We start from the raw sequence: 26,754 nt of genomic DNA on the forward strand, positions 1-26,754 counted from the left end.
GACAGTACATAACAGAGCCTTTGAAATATTGGTTAAATTGGGGACAATTTGATCTATGAGTATGTCCATTAAAAGGACATTCCTGAGTTTGCTGCAAATTGTAAGATGTTATCGACCAACAAAGACTTTTTGACGATTGTAATTACATATCAAATACATTTTTCTGCATAAAATATTAGTGGCTGTATATTAAATGCTTTTCTGATCGTTATAATATTTGTACTAGGTTAAATTTCATTTTTTTCCTAAAATATAATTTTTTCGTACGTACGAAATTATTTGAAGACAAAATCCAGTTTGGACTACTTACAAATATTAGGACGACCAGAAACACATTGAATATACAGACACTGATATTCTAAATCAGAAAATATATTTAATATGTAAGTTTAATCATAGAAATATTTTATTTGTGGGAAACATCTTACAATGCAGCAAACTCGGGAATGTCCCTTTAATGATATTACTGTAGAACTGTCACTCGGGTACGCATCTATCACTGAGCTGCACCGTTTTTCTAGTGTCAGTATTGTCAAATCCCACAAGTTCCTGCCATGACCTGGTGTACAGGAAAAATAATCAAGTTAATTCTAACAGGTACAGTATCATCAAGAATGTTTTTTGCAAAATTTGCTGAAGGTCCCACATATTCATTGATCGACAAGAAAAAAAAAATATATATTTTGTGTAACCATTAGAACACATTGTTTTCTTAATCATTGTCTACTGGATGTCAAACATTTGTTAATTCTGACATTATGTATAGTCTTGGAGAAAAAACATTTGACATTTTGTTTTATTGGCAGCAAGGGATCTTTTATGTGCACTTTCCTACAGACAGGACAGCACATACTAGCAGTGTCAATACTGCATAGTATTGAAAGGGTTCTTTTTAAAGTTTGTTTTATTTAATAACACCACTAGAGCACACTGATTTACTATCATTGGATATAAAATGTCGACCATTTGGTATAGCAATTCCCACATTTTTTATATATGCACTTCCCCACGGACAGGACAGTGCATACCACAACCTTGGATACCGTACATCAGCTATGGTGCATTGGGCCAGGTACGGGGGGTGGGGTCAATGAGGTGATTAAATACCACGATGAAAGCCTGAACCGTGACTGGCTTAAGTGAATATGTGCTTGTAATGTAAATTAGTTAATTAATCTCAGCGTGTACTGCTTTACTATCGTTACCCTGGTCCCTTTTTGAACGATATCAATGTGCATTGTGATATTTTATCGTTGTGTATGTATACAAGTAAACACAATGTCATGTCATGGCATGATTTGTTACAAATCTACAATTAAAACCATGTCTGAACTTGATGCACGTTGTTTGACATAAATTGCCTCCCCCTAAAAACTCTTCACAAAATTGACCAATGAATGCAAAGCGGTACTGGAAAATACAAAATGGAGGAGTAAACACAAAAAAGTTTATTGATGGTGCCGATTTATGCAAATATGAATTGAGTTATATTGTTACGACAGTAAAATAGTGGCATGAAATACAAAATGGAGTGGAATCAAACATTACGGAAATATTTAAGTTCTAAACAAGGTGCGATTCGTCCATCATCTTAGTTTAAGCCATTTGCTTGGAAGGTATCGGGTGCCTGGCCCCAGTTTCAATATATTTAGTTTTTGTTCTTTATTTCCTTTAAATTCGCAATTAGTGTAATCTTTAGAAATCTCAAGAATATAGCAGATTGTTAATATCCCTCAGCTTTGAAGAAAAAAATATGTTTGCAAGTAAGTAACACATTTCAAATTGTTGGTGTTTGCTTATTTGGGGTTCTTGTTGTTGTTAAACTTAAAGGGAGTGTAAACTTAAACATGAGCCTTATGTGTTGGAAAGATGCATACCTGGACCACCAACACATACTGACACTTTAAAAATAAAAAACATGTCATTTTAGAGTTAATAAAAAAAAACGTGATTATTCCTGCTAACTGGGGGCAGCCATTTTCTTTTGTTTTTGAGGCGTTCAGTACTTTAGCTTGGGGCGAAGTGACGTCAGCTCTGACCAACTCCTGTATGCACAGTGTAAACAAAAGCAGTAATTTATGACACAGTGCTTCTCTTTGATCAACCTCACTTGTAAAACAACATAAATGACATGATACAGTGTTCTCGTGCTCCATTTAAGCGGGGCGGCCCGCCCCGCTATTGCATTTTGCCGCCCTCCTTTTACATTCACCACCCTCCTTTATTTTTCTGCGCCCCTCTTTATTTTACAGCACCTTTCTCCGCTATTTCCAAATGCACACTTTTTTCCACACATAAAAAAACCGACGATCAGTCTGGACATCAATGAAAAATAGCCGCATTGTGTACGAAAAAGCAATTGATGAAACATTTACAACAGTTACCGTCACTTAATTTAACAGTATTTTTAACAGCCTCTATTTTGTCCCATACCTATATCCATTTGTATGTTTAATACACACAATAAAAGTTATATTTTATTTGAGCAATGAAAACATTTTTTTTTTTACGTATTCGGCAATCTCCAATTAAAAATACCTCACTTATTTGGTGCCAGATTTGTCACGTGATCAGAACGGTCATTCTGTCTTTTGTTTCCACTAACTATCGTCTGATATTTTATCCTCAATTGCAGATATAATTGGTTGTAACTGATGATTTTTATTTTTTGTCATTCTGTTTATTGAGCAGTTCTTTATAAAATATTATAAACTTTTCATTTTGGGGGATATCACTGCTTATAAAAACAATGGAAGTGGTAGTGTTTATCATTAAAATCATATATCTTTGGTGCCAAATAATAATTATATACACCGCCTTTACAAAAACGAAACTGGCGATAATATTTTATCACAGCAATCAATTCATTTGATGAAGATGGAAATAACTAAACATTTATCCGACATTAGGGGATCACTTTACAAACATCTTTATTGTTTTTTCGTATATCTTGAAATAATTATTAAAAATAATATTATTAAAACTTTGGTCGGTTCAGCAAAACCGGAACTGCCCATGAATGTCAGACTGATAACATCTTCGGATCAATTAAAAGACGAGTCTGCTTGTATTTTGATAAACCTTTTTGCAATTTTTTATAGACAAAATAAGGAGTATGTCTTTCCACAAGTCTACCATCACACAACAATATGGTAACCAACCTCCTTTCGTTTATTGGGGGGGTGAAGGGTGTGGTGCTGTGCAGCCACCCTCCACTGTGATAATATAATAAACTATTTAACTAAATATATTTCAAGTTGCATCAACGGAACGAAATGGGGTTATAGTATTTTTCTTTGTTGAATAATCCAAAGGAAAAATGTACACTACAATCCCTGCAGTTAACAAAACGTCCATGGCAAAAAACAAGCAGTGGGAAAAAAAAGTGCCGTGGAGAATGAAAAACTCCACACCATTGCCAATTGCTGTGGGCAATTGTAGGGGTTGCACTATTAGGCCTATTGGTATGCTACGTTGGAGCAAAAACGATAACCCACAATACCTAAGTGATAATTTTCTTTTCCTTGGGACTATGTAATTGGTCAGTTCTGTGACTTTAGATGGGAAAGTCTACTTAATCAATAGTTTTACAGAACTATTTACAGTAATAAACCATTACCATTTTAGGGGCAACAGGTTATTACACAATACCGGTATGTATTTTTGTGTCTACACAGCAGTAATTAATTGGCTTGTCTGGTTACCTATCAAATCTAAACCTGCCAATCAGGAATCACAGGTAGAGGCAACTAACAGAATAGACCAATTAACTAAGAAAACACTCCATATATCATGTCAGTACGTAGGTTAATAATGCATGGACAAAACATAGTACAATTGTTTCGACTTGTTGTATAGCCACTTTGACAATGGTGGTTTATTTTGTATTGAAAAATAATATATACTTATTGCTGGCTTACAAGGATGTATATTATTGCATAACATTGCAACCTTCCATACATTTTATTGTTCAGTATAATGATCACATGGTATATTGTCTAACTTTGGCATGTCAGATGTTAGTGTTACAGACGATAACTTTGCAGGAATTTGTAATACCTGGATTTCGCTATGTTAGGCATTTCATTCGTTAAATTATTGGGGAGGATACAACTTAAAATTAATGGTATACCAATATTTACAAAATTCCATCTTTTTTGTGTCCGTGTGAGAGAGAGAGAGCGCACGAGCGAGCTTTGTTTCTAAAGTTGATAGCAGTTCCATCTAAATCAGTAAATTTTATGTAAAGGCTCACTTGTTTGCAGTGTAATGAATATTTTCAATATTAAAATTACTACATATATAATGTGTTTTCTTCCAACAGTATTTAATCATAATTATAAATGAATGTATTTTAAAATGCATGCAGTCTAGGCTACTCATAAGCAACACTATTCAGATACTTTTGTCAGGGTTTTTATCTTCCTTTTTCAGATACCGGTAAATGTCTTCATTTATTTTCAGTTCAACAAAGAAACAAATGCTGACAATCATATCTGTCATATCATGAAAGAAGGTTACACAGCAATACTTACTTAAATCATAAATAATCAGAAGTCATACTTATCGGAAGTTAATTTTGGGTTAGATTTACCAAAAACGTCATTAAAATAAAGTGGAGATAACTAATGAGAACAGTCATCTATACTAAAAATGTGTTTATCAGTTTACTGGTACAGTAGAATTTTAAATTATTTATTAAATGGTAAACTTTGTTTCATACATATAATTATTACAGCATATTTAATAATTTGATTACAGTTAAGAATTTATCAAAAGAAGTTGACAGTGAAGAGGATATCTTTACTGAGTTGTACAAGAAGTACAAAGGACTGGCCAATGATTTCCAGAATGTCCCCAGCTTGTATGTAAAGGTACACTTATTTGTTATTTCTAATATATTATTTATTGCATAATTACATTTTACCAAAAAATTATACCTTTAAAATAGCCATAAATATTTTGTAGTCGGGTAATGAGGTTAAACATAAAGTTTTATTTGCAGGTTTCAATAAAATTACTTTTTGAATTTTTTATTTTATTTAATATATACAGGCCTTCGGATTTCAAGGTAAAGATCGTTTCCGGTACTGTGTCGGTAAAATCATGGAACCGAAATTTCATTTCCCATGATTATTAATATATTATATGGAGTACGACTATTAAACGAAAATAATATAAACAGTTTCTGATGGGTTCCCATAATCACAAGACACGGAACCAAAAAAGTGTTTTCCATGAAGTTTGAACTCCTATGGCCTGATATATAGATGTATATTAGCAAATACAGTTATTACTAATCTGGTGAATATCTGGATATGTTGTATTGTATGACAGAAGTCATTGGTTAGATATATGCATGAAATGACCTAGTGTAATCTTAATAGAGCTACATATCCTGCATTCACATTTTATAATGTTTACTACAGAGGTCTTTCGTTGGAGTTGAAATAAAATGAGGGTAGTTAAAAAAAAAAAAGAGTAATTTTTGTACACTCTTTAAAATGTTGATAATTATGAACTGCTCTTTATTTATAAAATATTAAATGTTTTTATTTCTTGTACCACATTTGTTTCAGCTTCCTACAGAGGATGAGCCTATATTGTTGAAACTGAGAGAGGAGTCTAGGTGTGTATAAATACTCCCAAGTGTATAATCACATGAAAGGAAGAACCATGATTACCCACAAGACACTACAGCTTCTGGTGTTGGGTGATACAATGGTACCATTTACTTGACAGCAAGCATGTAGCCCAGCCCTGTCAAGTAGATACAAGAAACAGAAAATTACAGCTTTACTATTCGATCTCATCACCGTTGATATATGATTATGATGTATTAACCAGAAAAATATTAATATATACAGTTGAATCTCATTGGCTCGAACCCCGTCGGTGCTCAAGAAAGCGGTGTATTTGACCCTTCCGAGTTTGACCCAACGGAATTCTACTGTATATGTTAGGTTTTTGGTGTTTTGAAGCCCAGTGGTAAAGCGCTTGCTTGATGAATTGATCCCTGTTCATGGGCCCATTGAGCTATTTCTCATTCCAGCCAGTGCACTATGAATGGTATATCAAAGGCTGTGGTATGTGCTATCCTGTCTGTGCGATAGTGCATATAAAAGATCCCTTGCTACTAAAGGAAAAATGTAGTGTGTTTTCTCTCTAAGAATATATGTTAAATTACCAAATGTTTGACATCCAATAGCCAATGATTAACAAATCAATGTGCTCTAGTGGTGTTGTTAAACAAAACAAACTTCTTCATAGAAAATAACAATTGTGCATTTGTCTGCTTATTTTTATAGATCTGGTTTGATTTTTATATTTGATACATTATGATCACAAGTCAAACAAAATGTGGTTGAAAATAACAAATTGAGTATTTATATTTGTTACATTTGTGCAGTTTTGACTGTTTATTTTGCAGGGCAATATTTTTGCAAAGAAGGAGTCGTGAACTGTTAGACAATGACGAATTACAGGTAAACTTATTATCAATGATTAATATTACATTTCGTAATTATCACACTGATAATAACATGTGAATTGATTTAATGATTAAGGTTAGAATACACACACAACACGCACATACACACACATAATATTAGTTTTGTTATTGGGTTTTTGGGGGTGGGTCAGAAAGAAACATGAAAAACTAGTGCTCAAATTTTAAAAGATAAATTTCATCTTAACACAAAGGAGTGATGTAACTGTAATATTTGCTAGCAGTCTTAATTGAATCAGTGATTTAATGTTAAAAAATATTTAGAATTATATAATCAGCAAAGTCTGTTATGCTTCTGTTAACTAAATCTAATAAGTGTAAATACAAATAATGGTACATTGTGTATATTTTGTATTAAATGTCTGTCTTCCCCAGCTTGGTTTTGTTTTGTTTTTAAAGTTACTGTAATGATAAAGACATGCTCATGGATTGTGTTAAATAGTTGTACATGTTTTGTTTTTCAGAAATTGTGGTATTTGTTGGACAAGCATCATACCCAACCTTTGTTTGGGGAGGAGCAGATGATTAACTATGGAGATTTTGTGAAAGTTGGTGAAGAAGCTGGTTACAAATGTCGGTGAGTCTTTTCTTTTTGCTATTCATTGGTGCACTTATTTAAAAAGAGGACTGTTAAGGAGCTTTTTCCTCTAATGAAGATGACCAGGAATGCAAATGAATGGGTTTTATTGATATCTAAGGGTCGTTTTTGACCAAATGAACATAATGGGGAATTGTTTTACAAAAGTGAACACAAACTATTGGGAAATTTAAGAAAATTTGACAAACTTTTATAAAGAGATTTGTGTATATTTATGTTTATACAGTCAAACCTGTCTTAAGTGGTCACAAGAGAGTTAGATAAAAGTGGCCGCATTAGACAGGTGGCCGCTGAGTACAGGTTGCCACATATATGGTCTTTAAAACATTTGTTGCTGTTTCTTGTTTTACCATCTATAGTGCTAATCAATGGATGTGTGCTTCACAATTGACTGTAAATCAACTTTTGATATGTCTCCAGAAATAATGCAAATGAAATGTATTAAATTAACCGTTCTCAACAAGTTTGTTTTCTATATCCATTTAATTATTTAATTCCTACTTCATGCGGTGTAAATGTCAAGCATAGCCTGCCCAGAGGCAATTAGATGTATTCCAGAGTCATACTTTCTTAACTGATACACAGTAGAGATGTTGGGACTGAATGGGTACTAGTATTCCTGAAGGTGTGAAGATCAGTTATTTGCTGCATCTTATCACTGTTGTTAAAATATCCCTTTTATGTAATAGTAAAACTTTACTGTGGCCGCTTAATACAGATATTTTAGCGATTCGGGATCCGATTTTGCTGGCTGCGTCAGACAGGTGACCGCTTATTACAGGTGCATTTACATTATAAATCATTTGGGAGGGAAAAAAGTGACCACTGAGTACAGGTGGCCACTAGGACAGATTTGACTGTATTTATTTTATTCCAGTATACATTGTAGATTCTTTTTTGTCTTCTCTTTTTTTGGTTACAACCCAACTGTAATAGATGCATACTTTTCAGTGCATAGATGTAACAAGTGTTCTAACAGGGTGAAAATTAAAGGAGGACGACCGTAAGACACCCCACCCTTCAAAAAATTAAAAAGAAAAAAGAAAAAAAGGGAAAGCTTGGTTACCATATAGAGGAAGTGTTGGTCAACTTTGTGGAAAGACATACTCCTTATTTTGCCCCTCAGTATTTGGTACAAAACACAAGACAACTCATCTTTTATCATTTAGTTGAACTGGACATGTTGTTGGTCTGACATTCATGGGCATTTGTTTTGCTGAATCGATCAAACTTTTAATATTATTATTTTAATAAAGATTTCCAGATATATGAGAAACTAAAGATTTTTGTAAAGTGATCGCCTAATGTGGGATAAAAAAAATTCTGTTTAGTTTATTTCCATCTTCATTGAATCAATCGCATTGATATCGCCATCTGATAAAAAGTTTTGTTTTTGTGAAGGCGGTGTATATATTATTTGCACCCAAGATAAATGATTTTAATGAAGAACACTATCACTTCCGTTATTCAGTGTGCAGACTGATCCATTCATTTTTGTGTGGAAAAAAGTGTGCATTTGGAAATAGTGGAGATGGTTGCTATAAAATATAGTATGGTGTGGGAAAATAAAGAGGGGCACAGAAAAATAAAGGAAAGCAGTAAAATGCGAAAGGAGAGCAGCAAAATGCAATAGCGGGCAGGCCGCCCCACTTAAATGGAGCACTGATGCAATTTAGAAATAACATTTTTTAAACCAGACTTTTCACAAATATCATCCATTTTATTTGGACCATTAATGCCAAAATATAATTATCTTTTAAACATTTTTTAATGTTTTGCCATTAAGTTAGACTCATTTTTCTTTTGCAATGTCCAAAACTTAATACATGTGTATCAGCTATGCTACTCTAACAAAGGTTTAGTCATCAACTTTGCTAATTGAAACTGAATAATAATAATAATAATAATAATAAAATTTAATGTTCTTTTTCTTTTCTTTTTTGCAGCCCTTTCTTCAGAGCTGTAGTGTTTGGCAAATTACTTCAAACAGATCCATATGGCAGAATATCAATCATGCAGTTTTTCAACTATGTAATGAGAAAGGTTTGGTTGCACCAGACAAGAATAGGGTTGTCACTCTATGATGTTGCTGGTCAAGGATATTTAAAAGAGTGTGTAAGTTCTTGGTATTTTTACATCGGGGGGCGGGGTGTGTGTGTTTGGGGTGGTTCAGATACAACATTTGCAGTCTGTTTCAATTGAGAGAAATGTAGTATTTTGGTCCCATTATAGAGTATTGCAATAAATATCTAATTTGAATGGTTTCTGTTTAGTTAAATTCCAAGGAATATTTGTTACAGCAGAATAATAATAAGTCTTTAAGGTGGCCAAAGTTTCTCATCATACATTCAGTCTCCAGAAATCTTATATTTATACTTAATCTTTTGCATATTTTTCTTTTTTGAAGGATTTTTTTGTTTGTTGTTGTTGTTGTTTCTTGCAAATAAAGAGGGCAATCATTTCTACTTTTAGGATCTAGAAAATTATATCTTAGAACTCATTCCTACACTGCCTCAGGTAATAATTTTATTGTTTGTATCTTGTTGGCTTGAATGCAGAAATATTTAATATACTGATACTCAGTACCAAGAACAATGTCCCACATTTTCCTTGAGTAAAGTATTTTATAATGTATGAAGGTTGAAGTTGAAAGCTATTTTCTTTAAAGCTATTTTCTTTAACTAAATTGTCAGACCCATCATTTATAAGTCATTGCTAAAAGTAACAAAAGAAAAATCAAATGTATAGTTGGAGAAACTTGGTTGAATATAACAATGTTATCGAGCACCAACATCCAACTATTTGGTAGTGTACAATATATTTTCATTAGAGATTCAATAACAATAAGAATGTAGTTAATATCTCCACTAGTTAATTTGCCACTTAAAAAAAAAAAATCATAGTTTATGTAGATCCGTTAATTTCTTTGTCAGTAAACATTTAGAAAGTGACAAGAACATCCTCTAATATTTAACTTTTAAATATGGAAAATCAAAATTCGCCATCAAACATATATGATTTTATGGAACTTCTGTATTTTCAGCTGAATGGTTTAGAGAAGTCTTTCTACTCATTTTATGTGTGTACTGCTGTCCGGAAGTTCTTTTTTTTCCTCGACCCATTACGAACTGGCAAGATAAAGATCCAGGATATACTTGCCTGTAGTTTCTTAGATGATCTGTTGGAGGTAACTGTAATATTAACTGATTATACAGTCTATTTTTGAGAATTGTTTTATATTTAATATATTATTTATTAATTTATAGTACAGGATAGATTAAATAAGGTAAATATGTATTTTGAAACCATAATAGACGGGTGATGGATCACAAATTATTGGTGGCTAAATATTCAGTAATGAAGCTCTGAAACTTTAGTTTTTTACCTGTTTGTTAAGCACTAGCCCATCAGGCTAGTAGGTTAGCGTGTGTCACTAACAGCACTTGAAAAAGCACCAGCTTTGGTTGTCAGGCTGGCATATTTGTTAAACTCTACTGTCAGGAATATTATCATGAACAAGTAACACCGACATCTGATGTGTAGGTATAGTTCCTTCATACAGGGTTCTGAAACACCTGGGCGAGAATTAGCCCAGCGGTAAAGCGCTTACTTGATGCACGGTCGGTTTGGGATGTGGTATGTGCTACCCTGTCTGTGGGATTGTGCATATAAAAGATCCCTTGCTACTAATGGAACCAATGTAGCAGGCTTTCTCTAAGACTATATGTCAAAAATACCAAATGTTTGACATCCAATAGCCGATGATTAATAAATCATGTGCTTTAGTGGTGTCGTTAAAAAAATAAACTAACTGAAATACCTGAACATTTTGGAATTTCTGCAGAACTTTAATTGTAGTTGAATGTGTTGGAATCCTACTGGACATATCCCAACATTTTTTTTTTTTTTAATCGATCTTTAATTACAGGTGTGCTGTATGTTTTGTATGTCATTACAGTTACGTGATGAAGAGCTGTCTAAAGAGATGCAAGAGTCAAACTGGTTCTCTGCTCCATCAGCTCTCCGAGTGTACGGCCAATATCTGAACCTGGACAGAGATCGCAATGGTATGCTCAGCAAAGAAGAATTGGCCAGGTATTTTTTGAGGAAATTACTGAATTGTTTTGATGGGTTTTTTTGCATTGAAGATTAAATGTTCAAATAAGGCCCAACACACAAAGAGCTGGGTTTGGCAAGTATGGTATCAAGTCAAAACACAAAAACACTGCATTGAACAGGACAAAACAAACTTTGTCTGTCTGTGCTGGCGCCAACTACAGATCTGGTAACAGACAACCTAGAATAAGCACTATATACAGTGCAACACTCACTAGACCCATATCCAGCATCAGTGTGTGTAGGCTTTAGTGGGACAAGTCTTACAATAATTACTTCTCTCTCCCCCCCCCCCCCCCCCCCCCTACTCTATATGAATTAAAACCTAATTTTATGTCTCTCTTGTTTTTGTAAAGATTGGAAAACCGATAAAAATTACACAATTAGCATATTGTAATTTTGTCATAACTTTTATTTGGGAATGATTTGTTCATGTACTAATCGAATATACTGTTCTTAATAACTAGTATATATTATACTTTGGATTTGGGGGGTTTTCATGTTATGGTAACAACTGCTCTTTATTTCAGGTATGGTACAAGTACACTCACCGATGTTTTCTTGGATCGTGTATTCCAGGAATGCTTGACCTATGAAGGTGAAATGGTAAGGGTATTTTTTTTTAAATAAAAATTCCTGTTATGTGAATTAGTGTGCGTAAATAAAAACGATTATTGCAGAATTCCCGACTATTTATTATATATATATATATATATATATATATAATCAGGTGGTAGGTAATATTTGGTTTTACTTAAAAACAGTAACATTGATTTATTCAGCAAGACATTTTTTTTTTTTTAAAGTGTTTAGTTAAATCTAACAGTTGTTTTCTAATGTCATATTAGTCATTGTATAAAATTTGTTCTATTTTTAGGACTATAAGACATACCTGGATTTCATTTTGGCCATGGAGAATCGACGCGAACCTCAAGCACTTAGATATCTGTTCCGAATCCTTGATTTAGAGCACAAAGGATATCTGAATGTGTTTTCTCTCAACTTCTTCTTTAGGGTAGGTTTGCACAGTATTTAAAGTACACAAAATTCAGCAATAAGTTGTATTTTTAATTAAAGTAATCTCTTTGTACATGATTTAAACTACAATTAAAAGTATTGCGATTTAGGCTCTTATTTTATACATTATAGTTTTACAATGTCAAGAATTTATTCAGAGATGTTCTGGCCATATCTGTGACTTTGTGTTGTTTATTCATGAAATGTTATTTGTACAAGTTGAGAAATGGAAGCATTTAACCCTCAGCAAACAGATTATTTTCCCCCTAGTATATCATTGGTAATGATACAACTATGTTTGTACATTATTATTGTTGGTTTTTGATGTTTACTGATAATTGTACCTTGGTGTTTACTTGCAGGCAATACAAGAACAGATGAAGTTACATGGTCAGGAACCCGTGTCTTTTCATGATGTGAAGGATGAGATATTTGATATGGTGAAACCAGATGACCCATTTAAACTGACACTACAAGATTTAATCAATAGGTTTGTACATTTATGAATACAATATGGTTATCAAAAACCTGGAAAGTTATGGGATTTTTTAATAATTTTTATAGACTCTAGTATTGATGTACTAAATTTTTTTATAAAGTATTGGAAAGTCATGGAAAATAATTATCACAGTCTGTATTTGTGTGCTATTCATTCTCATGGTGCAGGGATGACAGCATTCTCATGGTTTTGTCCAAGAGTTGTGAATAGTCTTATTCAACTTACCGTACTAGCACAACAACAATGCTATACGACCCTGAGTTATAACCTCCACTGCAGAATTATCTCCCCTTGCCGGATGTATAACCTACACCCGCGCATGGGTAGACCGTATATCCTCGTTTCTGATTCTGCAGTCCTCCATTGCAGTCGTGTTCGAGTTCTGTAGTAAATTTTTTGTCAAATTCTTAAATTGTTTATTAATTTGTAATTTTGTTTTACTCTGTCATACGAGGTCTTTTGGGTGATTTACACAGGGGGTTAATGTCTGACACGGCTTCCTCGGGCTCCAACCGGTTGGTTGTGTGTGCCGAGGGGGGTTGTCTTAAACGACTGCCCCAGTTTGATCAGCATTTGTTATGTCATTCTTGTTATTTTGAACGCCAGTGTCATATCTGTGTAAATTGGTCCCCCTCCACGTGGTAACCGGCCTCGGTGGCGTCGTGGCAGGCCATCGGTCTACAGGCTGGTAGGTACTGGGTTCGGATCCCAGTCGAGGCATGGAATTTTTAATCCAGATACCGACTCCAAACCCTGAGTGAATGCCCCGCAAGGCTCAATGGGTAGGTGTAAACCACTTGCACCGACCAGTGATCCATAACTGGTTCAACAAAGGCCATGGTTTGTGCTATCCTGCCTGTGGGAAGCGCAAATAAAAGATCCCTTGCTGCCTGTCGTAAAAAAGAGTAGCCTATGTGGCGACAGCGGGTTTCCTCTAAAAAAATATGTGTGGTCCTTAACCATATGTCTGACGCCATATAACCGTAAATAAAATGTGTTGAGTGCGTCGTTAAATAAAACACTTCTTTCTTTCCCTCCACATGGGGGAAGGCTAAGAAGCTGTCAAAAGACGCCAAGCTAAGAGGATGATTAGATGTGAACGGGACGGGCGGAGCACAGTGGCAACCTCCGGGGTCGTGCTCCAGTTCAAAGAGCTCACGGACAAGTGGTAGGTGCAATGGCGCCTCCTTGTCTGTTCGCCATCTTCATGGTGATACCAGTAAACCCGAAGCGCCACTTGGCACGGAGGGGGCGCTGTTGCTGAAGCAGGGAAGGTTTCTTTCAGGTCGGGCTCCGTTCCACCTGGGGATTTGCTTTTGCCTCCGTTGGTGGAGGCGGCACCTGTTACGGTTGTAACGGAGGCGTCAGTCGGAGGGAGTGCAGTCGTGGCAGGAATGACTGTGTCTCTCAGTTCCGACTCCCATCTTGCTGATGGGGGCAGGGTTATCGGTCCGTCTGTGGAGGGGTCGATTAGCTCTAGAATGAAGTCTGCTTCGCGGCGCTGTTTGTCTCACCAGATTTCTGGTGCAGGGTTTGGCGAAATCGTGAAGTCTCACAACGTTGTCTCAGTCACGGAGCGGGTGGCATTGTTACGGGTGCGACGCCAGTGGGCGTCCCTTCTGTTGTTGGGGCACCTGTACAGCGTCATCAACTTTTAGATCATTCGCATATGGCTGCGTCAACTGGGTTGGCTAATCCACACGTGGTACGTTGGGTTCAGAATTCGGCGCTTTCTTGGGTGCGCCTGTGTCTACACCGATGGTCAATCCGGACCTGTCAGATCGGGGTAGAGGTTCCAGGTGTTATCCCTCGACTGCGTGGGCGGAACCTTTCGTTCAGGGTCCAATGGTTTCGGGTGGCCCTCAGGGGCGGACTCGGGGGGGACTATGTTTCTCTTTTTGAGAATTTCATGGCCTAGCATGGGGAATCGCCTCCACCAGTCCCTCCACCGCCGGGGTTTCCAGCAAGACCGGGCTTTGGACCAGTTTGCAGATTCGGCCGGTCCGCATCGTCCTGCCCATGCAGTTTCGTTTCCGTTACGGTCAGCGCATGGCGCATCGTTTGAAAAAATTTCTTCTTCGGAAGAGGATTTTCCCTCCTAATCAGTGTGTGGTTCGGGGGAAGGGTCGGCGCCAGGTTCGGTGCTATGAGATTCCCAATTGGGCCGATGGTACGCCAGACGGCGATTATGATTACCAGGCAGTTCTTGGTTTTGTACGGGAACAGGTCCGACTGGTGTGCGCGGATGCAATTCCGTCGGAGGAGGCTGTTCAGTCTTACAAGGGTGTTTCGTTTGGAAACCGGCCTTTAGCGACGGACGCTCTGCGGAAGGATTTCGGCTTGCCGTTAGCGCACGAGGCGCATGAATCTCTTGCGGAGATTGATGCTTTGATTGCAGGTAGCGGTCGTATTTTGGGGGCGGTGGTGGAAGAGTTTCCGGTAGCGTTAGCTACCGGGAAACTGTTGTCTGCGGCAAAGGATTTGTCCACGTGTTCATATAAGACATTGGGAGCTTCCTTCCTTTCACATCCAGCGGTCGTTTCCACTAGGGTGAAGGCAGACTGCCACCCATCTCCTAATGTCAGTGTGCCACTCATGGATTTAGAGACTTTGGAGAGGTTATCTAAACTTCTTTTTCAAGTCAACCATTTAGGTATGTTCCTATTTGGGTTAGATAAAGTAGTCACGGGTCTTCCGCCGATGGCTAAGGGTTGTTTGTTGGTGGCTTCTAAAGCCTCTCATCACGTCGCTCAGCTTGCTGGGCGTGTTTTTGCCAACAGTCTACTTCTGTGTCGGGATCACTACCTGGCAGGACTGAGAGCGACGGGTGTGGTTAAAACCTACTTTCGTAGTCGCTCAGTAAGGGAAACCTTACTTTTTGGGACCAATTTTAACTTGGTCATGGACCAAGAAGCGGCGAAATTCGTCCCTGCTGCTCAGAGACTGCGTTGGACAGAGTGGCATCCGAAGCCGGAGGTTTTCCGACTTCACGCATGGCGGTTGTCGGGGAAACCGAGGCTTTTCTAAACGGGTTGCTGAGCTCGTCTCCTCTTCGAAGCGCCAGTCTACGGAGAGGGTCTACCAGTGTCACTGGCGCGCTTGGGTTCGTTGGGCGACTGAGAGGGACGTGGATCCCTTGTCGCCTACTGTTAATGACTTAGCTGAGTACTTTCTGGCTCTTGTCCAAGAAAGACAGCTGAAGGTTCAAACAGTGAGAAGTCACCGGTCGTCCATTTTCACTACTCTGAGGCAGTGTGGACATCAAGATTTCTCAACGAATCTCGTATTGCACGACTTGCTTAAGTCGTTGCAAAACACAGTTGAGAAGCCTTCCATTTTGCCTAAATGGAATGTTTTTCTGGTTCTGCATGCACTCAAAGGCAAGCCCTACGAGCCTTTGAAATTCGCCAGTCTTCGTCATTTGACGTGGAAAACTTTGTTTCTGGTCTCACTAGCGGCTTGCCGTCGTATTAGTGAGATTCATGCTTTTTGCATGATTTGGTGGATTACAATACGGACGGGTCAGTTACATTATGTACTGATCCTGTTTTCGTGGCTAAGAACCAGGTGCCAGGGGAGGAATTTCCTCCGGCCATCATTCAGTGTTTATCTCGTACGCTTTCTGCCGATAATTCTGATAGACTTCTTTGTCCGGTGCGGGCTTTGAAATTCTATTTGGAGCATACGAGAAATCTCCGGCAAAACACTAAGAGACTGTTTATCTCTTTCACACACCAACCAGGAGACATTACGAAGAATGCTTTGTCGAGATGGATTGCTGCAACCATCAGACTGGCATATGAGAAGGCGGGTGATCATGTTCTGCGGAATTTCTCTGTTCGACCTCATGAGATTCGGGCGATTTCTGCTTCCCTTAATTTCCATGATTCTTTGGACATTTTCAAGGTCATGAGTGCGGGGTTTTGGAAAGGTCGACACACGTTTGACTGGTTTTATTTCCGTGATATGGCTGTTGGTCCGGACAGAACTCCGCAGATTCTATCAGTCATTGCAGGGCAGCAAGTCATTTCGGTGCGCAGGGCCATGAGTAGACCCTTATTTCGTCCGGTCGCTAGCGGCATTCTTTCTGGGAGATAGTTCTCCACCTCCTGTTTGGAGAGTGGGGGGGTGGATGGTTGACTATCTGGGGCAGTCAAGTGTCTTTTACCATTACTTGGTGTGCGGGTTTCCTCACCTTGTTAACTTGGTTTACTTTCATTACTTGAGACAAACATTACTGGTTGAATGGGTAAGTCCTCCTTGTTTTCTTACCTCCTCCCTTTAATGTTAAATTCTCGTGCTTTAACGGTGTTATATCACGTCTGTTATAGCATTGTTGTTGTGCTAGTACAGTAAGTTGAATAAGACTATTAGAAAATTTGTTTCTAATTTTCATTATTATTCATACTCACCTAGTACAACAACCATTACCTCCCACCCGCCCTGATGGAGGTTGTTTTTGATTCAGTCATTCCGGACTTTGAATCGATAACGAGGATATACGGTCTACCCATGCGCGGGTGTAGGTTATACATCCAGCAAGGGGAGATAATTCTGCAGTGGAGGTTATAACTCAGGGTCGTATAGCATTGTTGTTGTGCTAGTACTAGGTAAGTATGAATAATAATGAAAATTAGAAATAAATTTTCTAATACAGCACGTATTGGGTTTAATATTTTTAAAAAGCATTAATTATGTTAAGTCTTTATAATGTTTTTGTGTTTAAAATGTTTAATTTGAAATAAATTGTGTTGATTCTTTAGTGTTATACTGGGGTGTGGGGCTTGGTTTAGTAATTCTCAGTTTTGATTGTTTTATTATTTTGTTTCTTCAGATTTCAAAATGTAAAACATATTTTAAAATATATTGAAGGTGAAATGTTTGTTTTCTGTATTTTCAGTGGCAAAGGTGATACAGTTGTCAGTATTCTGATAGACTTAAATGACTTTTGGACATATGAAAACCGCGAGTATCTGGCCCCAGAGATGACTGACGAAGCAGAAATCTGAACAAAGCAATATTAAATCAATACGTGTTTTCTTATGAGTTTACTCATTGTGAAATAGTTGCAAAGCATTACTGCCATTGGAAGGTTTACAAAACACAAGACAATCAGGATGTACTGATGTGATATTTGTGTGAGACTTGTCTCATGTTTTAACATGTATTTTATTGTTTAATAGCACTCTGTGAGCATAGCATAAAATATGGAAGTACTAGCCAAAAAAATGTGATCATGTTTTATTATGTAAATTTTAGTTTGTGGGAGCAAACCATGGTGCTACAAATAGTTCAATGCAGACGGTAAAAGCACAAGTATATTAAACAGCTAATGTGGTTAATCTGCTTCTGAAAAATTGTTGCCGATTTTATCATAAAGAAGTAACTTAGCTGTTAATATATTTGTAACATCTTTCCACAAATTTTGTGGTTAAGTCATTACAATAGCTAAAGAATCGACTACAGTTTGTAGTACTCACTATCATTCCCTATTCTAACCAGTGTTTTACATCTGACATGTGCTATTCAGTCTGTAAGAAAATTCATATAACTCATCTCTTGTGACCAACCAGTAGTGTCTTGTGGCAAGCAGGATTCTTCTCTCATTATCTAGACAATGTTTGTCTATAAATTAACATACCTCATGCAAGTGATGAAAGAACCCCCTTTTGTCAGTTAATTTCCTTCTTTTTTCCACCTTGAAATAATTAGCCATAAAATGTACTAGTTCATTATGAAAATAAACACCCTTGAAAAATTCTTGATGACAAACATGGCATTGATATTCTAAAGGCAAAATTTATGCAAAATTGTTTATAAAAATATATACTTTTTTACATTTATGTTGGATTATGTTAAATAGCTTAATCCTGTATAGATACTTGAACTTCATAGCTCGGTTACGGAAAGCTTGCATGGATATTTTATAGCACTTAATTGTGATAAAACCTATGTGATTGTCTTCTTTTTTTTAATCCAAATCTAATGATTCAGTATTTTGATATGCAGTGACTAGTACACTCCAGGGCTATGTTTTATGAAGCAATTTTAGTATTAAAATCACCTGAAGTGTCTACGGTAGTGACCATAATGTTTTCCTACAATCTACTAAATGACTACAATCTAATTTTAATATTGCGAGTGCATATTAACACCCAGATATCAAAATGGCAAATTTAATTTTGCTATGCCAGGAACATTTATATTGTGATAGAAGCATGCATATAGCTACTCAAGGAACTAATATCACATATTGGATGCCACAGCATGCTATTATGCAACTGTTGCACAGGTTTTGGGCAGATTTGGAGTCGATGTCCAACTGCTCACCAAAATTATTTTCCTAGATCAGTTCGCCATGATAAAAAAAGCTATTTGCTAAACAAACCTACAAAGTCTGGTTAATATTTACAAATCATACTAAGATCTTCCTAACAGCAATGTGTGCTTCAAAGGAAAATAACTCTTTAAGTGGTTACTACTAAAAAAAATTTATTTCAATTCAAAGATTTTAACCTTAGAATCATTATTGTAGTAAGTTGGCATTTACAATTGCATTAAAATCACCAAGTTTGATAGTACCTAAAATTGTTTTATAAAACAGGGCCTTGGTTTTACATTTCTTTATAATACTGTATTGTGAATTTGTATGTATACAAAGGATAATAATTTCAGTGAAAAAAAATTTAACAGTTATGAGCTTTAGCAAGTGACAAATGAAAATAATTTCACTTGGGATATAATGTTAAAAAAAAAGTGTCAACTGACATGATTATAACCTACAGCACCAATTCACATGTCATTTAACAGACCATGACTTTAACATCTTGTCTACCAGGACATTACTTAGGTTTAACAATAACTGGTACCAGGGCCCATGCTTTTAAAACTTTTAAGAGTCCAGACTCAATCTCAAATGATGTCACATGAATGCAATTTGTATGGCGTTGCCGTGATGTTACTGTCCCAGACTCTATTAGTCTCAAGTCTAGACTCTAAAAAATTATACGCACCAGGCCAGGTTTATTTTCTGTTTATTATCCAGACATTTATGTTTCCTTAAATTATATTTATGTTTACTATATAGAAACTCAAAATTAATCTACATATTAAGTGGTATTTCTAACTTGTGATTTGTTCATGTTCAAAGTCGGGTTTTTTTTTAACCCAGAGTCTGTTTATTAAATTAAAGAAATAGGTAAAAGAAAGAAAAAACACTCCAATAACTCCCATTTTGTTATCGGGTTAGCATTGGCAATAGACTAGTAAATGAAATACATAATATGTTTACAGTGTGGGGTTTGGTGTTACTCAGTGGTCAATTGGCCTTAGTGGATCCATCAGCATTTCCCCTATCCCAAATGGTGCCCTATAGCTGGCATGTCAAAGACCATGGTATGTGTTGTCCTATCTATAGGTAAGTATATAAAAATCACTTGCTGCAATTTGATGCAACAGGTTTGTACTCTTAATTATACCAAATGCCATAGCTTAAAAAGTGATAAATATTATTTTCCTTTATGTTGAAAGTTTGCAAGTTAGAATTATCATATATAATACCAACAAGGTCATTGATCAGTACTAAAAACAAATAACATTACAAGATGGTACACTATGCCAGTATGTAATGTCTTGCAATCTCTGTAAGAAAATATTTTTAACATTATGACCATACTATGGGGTAATAAATTGTGATCATGCCATTGCTCACTGCCATTTTATATGACATATATTTTAATTGGTTTTATTTTTATCTTGTGTCAACAGCATTTTAAAATGATTGTGCACCATGACATAAAATAATTGATTTGTCCCAATGAAAGTGAATAAAGATTGCATTAATACACATTTAAATATTTGGCATAAATTTGATAATGGCAAAATATGTATTGAATGAATCATCCTGTATCATTAAGTTTGTTTGAAATATGTTTCAGATTAGTAACCAATATCTGTGATATCGGATTTATTTATCTGAATTATTTTATACCAGTCTTTTGTCATCCTGTTATTCAGGTGAAAACTCCCATGTCTAGTATTCAAAATTAATAGAAAGACAGCTGCCAGTAAATTGAGCATCTGGAATAATCGGAAATAATATGCTCACCCAGCATAACCGCCATTAAAAAACATCCTTAGTTTTGTTTATATTTTAATATTTGTAACCCAAGACATTGTTCAACATTTTATTAACAGTAAAAATATATACAGTCTTGAAAGTCATTCCAATCAACATTACATCAATTTTAGTTGAATTTTCTTATTTCCATTGCCTTCTTTGTAGCTGGACAACCATAACTCATTGGAATGTTGTCATATTCTGAGGAATAGACATGATATGTTGGGGAGTATGTACAATGTCAGACTAGAATGGTTACATGAATTGTATATGTATGGCAAAGATTTTTATTCATTCAACTAAATAATCATGATATCTTAGTTGTTATCAATATTTTTCACAATACATGTGTAAATGAATTCAGCATTGTTGCCATATTAAGAATAAAACCTGTGTGCACAGGTGTGCTATATTGTACAATATTTACCACATGTTATGTATTAACTGTTGGTATAAACACACATACATGTATTTGCACACATGTTGAACTGGTATTTTACCAACAGATGGCACAGATGCAAATGTTTCTGAACACATTGTATACAGTATTCCTATTTGCAGTTTTCTACAATATGGTATTAGATTAACCAACGAGTTAGTTTTGTTTATGGACGTTTGCATCATCTCCCTATGCCATTGGTTCAGATTATCAAAAGAAATTCACCCCAAAATTGCTGAGCTGACTAAACATAGTTAACATATGGATAGAGGCATCACAATTAAATTTATTATAATATCTTCAATTAATGTAGCATTTTGTACAGGCCTTAACTGCTTAGAAGATGGTGTATTCAGTTAAGTTTGAGATGTTTGTGCAATAAATGTTTATGCTTTAATACAAAAATTTAAAATAAAAACATCCATTAAAAATAACTTGACGTGCACTTTTAGTATGAGTGAACAATTAAAAAAGGAATACTCTTTTGTGATAAAATGTAATATACAACACAAATCAAGTATCATTAGGGAAAGTCAAAAGGTACATTACCCAAATATAAAATACAACATGAAACTGCACACTACAGTGTAGGGCCTCCACGAGTCCAATATATTGGACTCGAGTACTCGAGAGTCAAACTCGACCTGGACCCGAGTACCCGACGCTTACACAAGATGATAATGAGACAAAGGAATATAACGTCAAATAGCATTATATAGCTTAATTCCAGCACTGAACATGAATGCCAAATCATGCCATTGTATTGCATTTAGAAACCCGTTGATACGTTCAGTATTGTGACGGACGAACGGACAGCCAGGTTAAAAAAGAAACTAGCAAATAGTCATATAATTATTGTGTAACTTGTATCGTTAATTAGTTACCGCTGAACTAGTTGCTCTACATTGTCTCACTTGTACGGGTACTCGAGTCCTGTGAATGGACTTAGTCTTTGCTAGACTCGACCCGTGCCCGAGTACTCGTGGAGACCCTACTATAGTGTAGTATAAAATTATAAATTTATACAAAATATATTCAACAACCAGTTTGCACCTGTTGCCTGTCAACAGGTAGCATCTGTTTAAATACTCAGTATTATATAATATATTAATTTATATTTATCTTATTAAACACAAACTAATCTAAATTTTATAACAGGTGTGGTCTGGTTGTTTTGGGAGTGGGTTTTTGTTGAGATTAATTTTTATATATATATTTTTAAATAAATAAAATTTGTTAAAACTAGCACTCACTCACTCACTCTCTCTCTCTCTCTCTCTCTCTCTCTCTCTCTCTCTCTCTCTCTCTCTCTCTCTCTCTCTCTCTCTCTCTCTCTCTCTCGTTTTTGGTTTTTTATATTTCATGCATACATAAATAATATACAAGTAGTTTCTTGATGATTTAAAAAAACAAAAAAAACAAGCTGCACACAGTGATTTCAGTTCAAGTCTTGTCATAAGCAGATTTGTAAATGTCTGCCGGGCTAACTGCAAATCCAAACATCCAGTTAGCAGAGAGATAATAACCAGCAAAACCACGCTTCAGCCACTTCCAACTGCTGTGCACCACTTGTCCTAATCGTTTCCGAAGCTAAAATTAAAACAAAATTAATTTACATGTTGGACACAATCATGTAATAGGCTTAATATCACAGTAAGGGTTAAGGATAATGGGAGTGACTAAACTTTGTTATAAAAGTTTATAAACAGGACTCTACCGATGATGATCCTAGATACAAACATTGACAGCAATCCTATTCTTACTCCACTCCACCCACCCCCCCACCCCCACCCCCCACCCCCCCCCACCCCACATTTACAAGAATAAAAACGGGTTTGGTAAAAAATATGCTTTAGATGTGCAAACATTGTCCCAGTCTTAATATCTTATAGGGCCGTCTAGCCAAAATCATTGCTATTAGAGGTCTAATTGGCCTTTCATTAGACCCAATTAAACACCACTGACAAAATTGACAGAAGCAATGGTGACAGTAAGATCCGATTTCAGTTTGATTTCAGTTAGCTTAATTTTTTAAAGGTTTTTTTTTTTTTTTTTTTTTTTTTTTTTTTTAGATAAAACAACTATTAATAGGTTAATATAATTTATTATCAAAATATTGAACATTTTAGTGCCGCTTTCAAATACATGTATAGGACCACTTGTAAAAATATTGTTTAAAAATAGTTCACTTCAGGATATTCGTCTCTTTGATCTATTTACACAATATCAGACATCAAATATTCTAATAACGTACGCTGAAATATTGCATGCTATATTTTTTTTAAAGTAATTTTAGTTATTGGCATGCAACAAATTGTTTTGCATATCAAATAATACTATTTTTACCCAATTTACCACACATTTTCAAAGCTCTAGAAACTATAATAGTTTGATACATCTGCTGCCAAACTGACGGATCTATGTATCGAACTATAAAAAAAACTATTTCACAATATTGAACATTTTGTATATATTATCAAAAACTAATTTCATTAATAACTGATTAAGCATAAGTTATGCCATTAAAAATAGATATCACTTAATTTTATTTATTAAATTATTCATTAAGGTATTGTACTTGATCATACGGTACCTTTTTGTTTTTAATCCGTTTTGTTTTCTTCTGTTCTCTCAATTGTTCGTCTGCCAATTGTTCGTCTACACACTCGGTCCGTGTAATTCCGTATCTCTCCGTATATATACCGCCTGTAATTTTCATATTGGTTTCACTGTGTAAAAGAGGTTCGCTATCAGAACACGATACCACCGCATCCAGACTGCTCCAGTGTTCATGAGAATCTGATTCTTGCGAAGCGTTATTTGCTGTAAACACTTCCATGTTTCTTTGAACTCTTCACCTGTTGTATACTATACGAGTTAATAGAATACAATGAGCTGAGGTCAATGATCTGTTTACGTTAACCTTGTTGTCGGAATAACACCAGGACAGGATTTTAAAAAAACCCAAATACGTCTACTTAAAAATAAACTGACAAACTAACAACAGTAATTTACTGTACGTAAACACCTGTTACTTGATACAGTTATTCGTTAACTTGTTCCAGTGAATAAATACAATTGTTTGCTTGACATCATATTACACAGTTCTCTAGTTCGTCGTCTATAGATCATTATAGTTTCACATCAAGCCGTCTGCACAGTTATGACATTTTTTCGTCTCTTACATGACAATCGCTGTGTCCTATATTTCACCAAACGTGTACCTACCACTTACAGTTAAACCAGCTCAAGCGACACTTGATAAATCTAAATTATAGTAACTCATCAAACGTGAGGCTAATGTATGATTGTCCAAAATTGTGTATAATACAAGTTCATCTGTATTGTCCAGCCAGTTGTTTAAGACCACCCCTTGTTACTGTTTTAGTTAAAGTATAACACCATTGATTGTACTTGCACATAAACATCACGTGACATGTAACTTTCAACACACAGGTCAGTAGTCATGGGTGGTTGTCGGAGGTCCAGGTCATGGTGTTCCCAATATGACATTCAAACACTACTGAAGTGAATACTTCTGCTAAAGCAACCGCCTGTCTTAAAACGCCGCTGTATTATTTTCTCAAATCTTCTAGGACGGATCATGAATATAAACTGACCTGTATAAAGCAACCGCCTGTCTGAAAACGCCGCTGTATTATTTTCTAAAATTATCTAGGACGGATCATGAATATAAACTGACCTGTATAAAGCAACCGCCTGTCTTAAAACGCCGCTGTATTATTTTCTAAAATCATCTACAACGGATCATGAATATAAACTGACCTGTATAAAGCGACCGCCTGTCTGAAAACGCCACTGTATTATTTTCTAAAATCATCTAGAACGGATCATGAATATAAACTGACCTGTATAAAGCAGCCACCTGTCCTAATAAGACCACATTCTTTACCCTCGTAAGTGGCTGCTTCATATCACGGGTTAAACTAGCTTAATATTATATTTGAATGTTGTTGTTTATTTTAATCTTAGGTGGATCGAGGGAGAGTTGCAGAGATGTAAAAAAAAAAAAAAAAAAAAAACATGTCCTTTTAAGTTTAGACATGCCATTTTTGTTTAGCTGGAGATTCGAATACTATATTACTGGGTTCTGAATATTTGTTACTGCCTCCCCTCCCACCCCCAACCTCATGTTCATGAGCGACGCAGGTGGTATTGCCTGTATCACTTTTTTAATATTTATTTTTAAAAACCCTAAACTATGTAGGGTCCAGAATAGTAGAATCTGGACTTTAACGGCAGACAAATTGCATGTGTGTAGACCTCATTAGAGATTTTGAGTGTATAGATTTAAAGTTTTATAAGTACGGACGCAGACGTTAGTCTGGCTTTTAAAAAAAAAACTTATTCCCATTCAAATTATAAATCACTACCATGCAACAAAACAAACGGACGATATCAAACTACACAATGCGAGAAATTGAATTCTCTGATGAAAGTTTAAGACTACATGTTTAGAAATGGAGGAAATCTTTTCCACAATCTTCGAAGTTGCACCGATTTCTCTTGGTAATCACTGCAACATCGGCTTAAGTGAAAAGTCTTTGTTCACTCTATTTCATGTGAAAACTATTTACGCAACTATCATAGAAAATAAACCTAACTATCTGCTGTACATCCACAGAAATGGAACAGTTGCCGTTATAGAAGCGATGAGAGAATTTGTTCTGAATACAGATCATGAGATTATGTAAGTGGTGAAAACGACCTGTTATCGTGATCAAAACCGTATAAAATATATGTGTAAGATTCCCGTGGTCAACAGAGAAGCGCCTCTGGACTTGAGGATCATCCGAATGCGCGCGGATGCCACCGGAAGTAGGTTAGGGCCATAGGCGTAGGCTGTTTCGGCCGTAGGGGGAGCTAGGAATGTCCGGGGGACTGCCTCCCCCCTCAGGGCCCTCCACTGCTTCGGCCACATTGAAGTTCCCGATGGGTGCCCCTTATAACACTCTGTCCCCCCCCCTCCCCCCCCCACTAAATAAACTTCCTGTGGCCATGGCCCAACCCCCTGGGTAATTAACCTTCATCAAAATTTTAGGGCTAATTTAAAAAAAAATGTATGGTATAATTTTATATTTAGAAACGCCCGATCAAAAATGGCGACCAAAACTTTTAACAAACTTTTTATTTATTTTATTTATTTTTATTAGAAATGGCGCATCAAAAATATAGTTGTAAAGTCCCCATACCCCCATTGGCTTAATTTCAAAATTGACCTAAGTAATTTGTGCCCCGGATTGGGCCCCTGGCCTCCAGAGGCCGAACCCGAGGTAGACATGCTCGAAACCTTAGTTGTATATGAGCATGTTAAAAACATTACGTACGTACGTAAGATTCAACGATTCAGCTCTTCATGGGCGGATCCAGGAAATATTTTTAGGGGGGGGCCAAAAAAGAAGGGCACATTGACTCGTCAAAAGGGCACCTTACTACA

The 26,754-nt window shown here is 36.0% G+C and overlaps 1 protein-coding gene and 1 long non-coding RNA gene across 3 annotated transcripts; one reads left to right on the forward strand and one right to left on the reverse strand.

The window, feature by feature from the left end:
- Positions 1-1,427: 1,427 nt before the first annotated feature.
- LOC121371213 (serine/threonine-protein phosphatase 2A regulatory subunit B'' subunit gamma-like) lies at positions 1,428-20,491 on the forward strand. Of its 2 annotated transcripts, none has more exons than XM_041496937.1 (13): positions 1,428-1,763; positions 4,762-4,874; positions 5,580-5,629; positions 6,431-6,485; positions 6,973-7,085; positions 9,053-9,221; positions 9,579-9,623; positions 10,150-10,293; positions 11,065-11,201; positions 11,753-11,828; positions 12,100-12,237; positions 12,602-12,729; positions 17,639-20,491. In XM_041496937.1, exons 1-13 carry the CDS (start codon positions 1,754-1,756, stop codon positions 17,745-17,747), a joined length of 1,287 nt encoding a protein of 428 aa, XP_041352871.1. In that variant the 5' UTR covers positions 1,428-1,753; the 3' UTR covers positions 17,748-20,491. The 2 variants fall into 2 exon arrangements, with proteins under 2 accessions (XP_041352871.1, XP_041352870.1); XM_041496936.1 differs by having other exon boundaries at positions 1,428-1,572.
- Positions 20,492-20,910: 419 nt separating this feature from the next.
- Positions 20,911-26,117, reverse strand: LOC121371214. The gene is made up of 2 exons (XR_005957779.1): positions 23,890-26,117; positions 20,911-22,886 (listed from the first exon to the last, which is right to left on the reverse strand). It is a non-coding gene; the product is annotated as an uncharacterized LOC121371214 (long non-coding RNA).
- Between the last annotated feature and the right edge of the window lie 637 nt (positions 26,118-26,754).

This window comes from Gigantopelta aegis, chromosome 4 (assembly GCF_016097555.1).
Source record: "Gigantopelta aegis isolate Gae_Host chromosome 4, Gae_host_genome, whole genome shotgun sequence".
Taxonomy (NCBI): domain Eukaryota; kingdom Metazoa; phylum Mollusca; class Gastropoda; order Neomphalida; family Peltospiridae; genus Gigantopelta; species Gigantopelta aegis.